Genomic DNA, 4,938 nt, shown 5'->3' with positions numbered 1-4,938 from the left:
GGTGTCTGGTTCTTAGGGGGTTTCTAAGCTAATTTGAGACAAAAAGGCCTGTAAGGGCTTTGGTCAAAATAGCTTCAAAATACCTATATTCCTACCACCACAATACATATATTCTAACTATGAAACCATGAATGTGCTTCTCGAAGTAGAGTGAGTATCGCCTCTCAACCAATAGAAGAGGCTGCCCATGTAGAGGATGTACAGATTTCACCAAACCAAATTCATATAGTTCCTCATGGTATGGTGCCAGTACAACAACAGACCCTGCAGAATATCTGCAACCTTCCACTACCACAGCAGAGTAGCACTGCAGCTCTTGTACAGCGGCACCTTGGTCATTCGTCATCTGGTCAGATTCTTGCATGATGAGGCCCACTGCCTTCAAGAGATCCTGAACATCTTGGGCGAGGCTGTCAACTTGTACCTTCTTTTTTTCACGAACTGAGGAGTCTCATAGGCAAGAAACTCAGGCTTGGTATTCTCATGGCATTGTTGTAGCTGATGGGCAGAAGTAAGTGTTTTGCAAATGTTCTTCACATTCTTGGTTTTCTGAGCAGAAGATTTCAAGACACTGTGCTTCCCTTCAAACCGGAGAGTCCAATATGATGTGGGCACTGAGAACTTTTGCATTAGCTGGGGATAATGCAGGAGGTAGTGAGACTTTGGTTTCATTACATAATCGGGGAACAATGAATGCCACAGTTTCAGGAATTCAGAGATGAAATCCTGAAGATAACCCAGGACATTCCTGGGGATGGAATGACTTCACATTATGTCAACCAGCTCTTGAAGATCCAACAAGAGACCCCAAACATCATCATCATGAGGCACACCTTCTCCAACGAGTATTCCAAAAAGCCTCAGCAGGCACCATGTCTGGCATGCAGTTTGCTTCACTGCAAACTTTGAAATTTCTTCACTCATTTCGGAATGTTTAGTGGATTTGTCTGGTTCCCCATAGTCCAGATTTCGAATAGCCTTATTCAGAGACTTCAGTGAGAAGAAACCCTTTTTACAAGAGTAATTGACTACCAGAACAATCAGCTCGCAGGCAACACCCTCAAAGATATCGTGTGCCAAGTCTGGTGGCAAACCTTCAGCAACATGATAATGTTTGAGAGCATTGAGAGGGGAATCCTTCTTAACACCATATGTACTGGAAAGACGTGGATCTTCAGTAACCATCTCAATCTGATCATTGTAAGAATCAATGGTCCTTTGAGTGAACTCCTGCACATCATGTATCACTTGAATGTCGTCTCTCGTAGCCATACAGAAGCGACAGATGAGCCCAGATGAGAAGTTTTCACTAAAACCACCAATCTGATGACAACCAAGATTATCTCCACAGACAAGACAGAGTGCACCCTTCACCTGAACATTCAAACCTGAGGAGGTCAGGTGAATCCCTTCACTCTCAAGTTGCTTCAAATCTCTCAGAAATGGGGCCAATATTGCCTCTAGACCATATTTCTTTACATGGATGCTTCTTGCAAGGCATGCGACTTGAATGACGTAAAGCCTTGACCTAAGTTTTGGTGGAATGTTACCCAATATATAGTACACTGCTGTTATTTTATACTTCTTTGCTTTGTTTCTCAAGGGATTCGAGACAGTGAATTCATCAACATATCCAAATATCTGGAGATGATGGCAATTCTCTTGAAATATTTCATTCATTTCATACAATGACCCATCACAGTAATCTTCGATTCTTGAAGCATCACTTTTATGTCCAACAATAACATGTCCATCTACATCTTCATGCTTCATCAGAGCAGATAGTTGATCTGGCAATGGAATGTATTGAAATGTATCCACTGGTTTGTTCTGTGCATTTCGACTCAGAACAATTTCAGTAGGCTCAACCAATGAGAACCTTTCTTTGTAGTACCTATTTTGTTTATACAGAGTATTGAGTTGCTGAACAGCAGAGACTTCTTTGGTGTTGGTAAGAATGATATCAGACAGACCAGGAAATTCATCCATACTGAGATTGCGTCCTGCAAGATAGCTTTGTATATTTCTTTCGGTTTCTTTCTTGATGAGAGATGTAATGTATTCAACTTCATCAAGAAAGAGTTGTGGCACATCTGAATGGACCTTGTACTCAACACGAAGCTTAAGAAGAAATTTCGCAAGATGATCTGTTAAAGAGGTTGAATAGCGCCTCCAGAAGCAAGCAACAGCGCCACCCGTAGCAGAAATAAGCACTGCTTAGTGACGTCATGGTTTCCATATACGGCATCTCATTTGCATATTTTTACAACCTTATTTACTACGAGTTATAAATATGCCAGTAGCACGTGTATCATGCCGGGCGACGCTGTCGGGTGTTTCCACTATGGGTTACATAATCGGCTACAAAGAGGCCAGTGTTCTAGTAAATGAAGTTAGCAATGATAGCGAAAGAATGTTAGTGTATGTTACGCAGTCAATAGCGATAGTAGTGAGTTGGAGAGAGGAGAAAATGGAAAATGGCGAGAATAGTAGTATGGATTTCGAGTCGCCGGTGGATTCTGGGCCGGTGGAGAGCGAGGCCCCTGATCCGAACAGTACAGAAGAAATGAGGCAGCATATTATCCAAGACTTGTTTGACAACCATGACGACTCAAGATATTTGCCAGAATTGCCGGCAATGAACATGAGTGAAGAGGAGATGGGGCCATTCCAGCCAAGTGACCTGTCACGTCGGAGCCTCTAGAGACGCTGGTCTCGTCAGTACGCCAACGGCATTGAGGTGTTCCCCAAGGGTGGTGCAGACGCCAAGACGTGAGACTAACACCGGCGCGGTGACAGCTGTAGCAGATGGAGCCACGCCACTAACATTTTTCAAGCATCCGAATGGTACCTTACAGATCCGCAAGGGGCGCGTTTCCGAAAATGTTGCAAAAATCAATAACGTGATCGTAAATATTGTCATATTTTTCAAGATGAGAGTATGTAAATGATACGCAAACGGTAAACCAATGAAAGGCCAGTATCTATTGAACCTTACAAGTAATTTGGGGGCCTTGAAACTCCTTATCATTTATCAATGAAACCTTATTCCCGCCTAAGGTTTTGACCGGGCCGTCCAAAACTCCCCATTTTTTGGCGGGCCCTTCCCTTTAAGCTCTCCTTGTCGTCACTTTCTGTTTCTTCATTTTCTTCATTTTCTTCATCCATCTCTTCATCCCCAGACCCTAAATTTGGTTCCTGGTTGCTCTGTCGGGGGAGTCCATACATCCTTTGGCTGTTTAGTAACGAGGAATCACAAACAACTTCAGTTCTACTATATAATCCGTGTATTAAACTTCATCAAGGAACAATATATTTGCAATCAACGCTGATACATTCACGGAGCACGAGAGGTCATAACACTTCAGAATTTACTTTTACACTAAACTACTTCTAACTAAGATTTCATCATTTATGCTAAGCGTGGGTGTGAGTAGGAGGGGCTCGGAGAGACCAGGCCCTGTTAGGACCACCAAGAGTTTACAATCGTACAAATATTTCTTAAGATAAAGCAGGTTACTTATTTCTGAGAACGGAAGTCATCCGCCCACGCAAGATGCGGCAATGGGTCAGTCAAAGGCATTCTTTTTGATCTGCCGCCAGGCCTAGCAACACAATAACCTTGGAATAAGCATGTCTTTCATTACTATAACAATATACAGATATCCTCTCCACCCACGCACAATAAACTTCAGATCCTGGACCCTTCCTTAAACTGTCAGATCTAATTAGGCTCACTTTACCCGAGCGTACTCAATCGTTCTCACGGATCCCCGGAAGTGAAGACTTTCCTGTTCATTTATAAAACATAAACTTTATATACCAATATTAATCAATCTAAATTCAAACTAAATCTAAAAACAATAACATAATCATCATGAAGTCCATTTCGGCAGCCACACTGGTCTGCACTGGGAGGCTCAGGTGGATTCTCAGGCAATTGAAGTTGTATGCCAGCAGGAGCCTGATCTTCCGGCACAGCATCAAGATCACCGGCTGCGAATATACGTAGAGGTATTTCATTTTCTGTCAGTCGATGCTTTCTTTTGATATGTTTCAAAAAAGAATTCACCTTCGTATATCGCTTCCCACACCCATTCACCCCACATGCAACACTGAAGAGAGGCTCTGATCTGAGCTGTGGACATTTTGCAGATGTCTGACCCACTGGGGGAAAGACTAACACCTGAACACTGATCCAGCATGCCCAAGATGATCAGGCCTGCAATGTTTGCAAATATACCACATCCTACATTCATATACCACTAGCCATAGCCACTTCAATTCCCCTGTGTGTGTGTGTGTGTGTGTGGCAGTGCTATCAATCACGACATGGATGCATGCATGCATGCACAATGTACATAGCTCATGAGCTACACTAAAAAACTACTACAAAGACTACGGGCGGAGAAATTAACTCAGATACAGCTGGTTTTGACGAGTTTTGGTGGAGATCGGATGGATCGATGATATTAGAAGCTGGGTTATTGGGCTTATTAGCAGCGGATACTACGGCGATAGAAGTTTACCTGATGAAAAATCGACAAATTCGAATCAATCACAGCGCGGCATGAACATGTCAACAACTGTGGCGGCGCGCACCGGTCCTCGTGGTTATTACGAGATCGTTGTACATTCAGTCGATACCGCTGAATCTCAACTTCAGTAAAGGGATCTCAACTGAAGATAGTGTCGTGTCCGAAGACAACGTCGTAAGGGAAACGTCCGGCCAGTATGGAATTGGTCCGCGACGACAACAAGAGGAAGAAAATATCGTCTGCCAGACGCAGGACGCAAGCCGATTTACAGGCGCATTTTTGACCGTATAAGGCGGTGTAAATGTGTGATAACCATATATAAGCGGGTCGAGAAGGACACACGTAATGTAAGGATCAAAATGATGTATAAGAACCCCAAATGTGTTGCGTAATTTCAGAG

The 4,938-nt window shown here is 43.2% G+C and overlaps 1 protein-coding gene across 1 annotated transcript; it reads right to left on the bottom strand.

Annotated features, from left to right (window-relative positions):
• Window positions 1-765: 765 nt before the first annotated feature.
• Window positions 766-1,989, bottom strand: LOC135494351 (uncharacterized). Its single transcript, XM_064782268.1, has one exon. The coding sequence runs from the start codon at window positions 1,987-1,989 to the stop codon at window positions 766-768; it is 1,224 nt and encodes a 407-aa protein (XP_064638338.1).
• Window positions 1,990-4,938: the final 2,949 nt, after the last annotated feature.

Source organism: Lineus longissimus, chromosome 10, assembly GCF_910592395.1.
Source record: "Lineus longissimus chromosome 10, tnLinLong1.2, whole genome shotgun sequence".
In the NCBI taxonomy this organism is placed as follows: Eukaryota; Metazoa; Nemertea; class Pilidiophora; order Heteronemertea; family Lineidae; genus Lineus; species Lineus longissimus.
The sequence above is the reverse complement of the archived record's forward strand: the minus strand, read 5'-3'. Positions and strand labels throughout refer to the sequence as shown.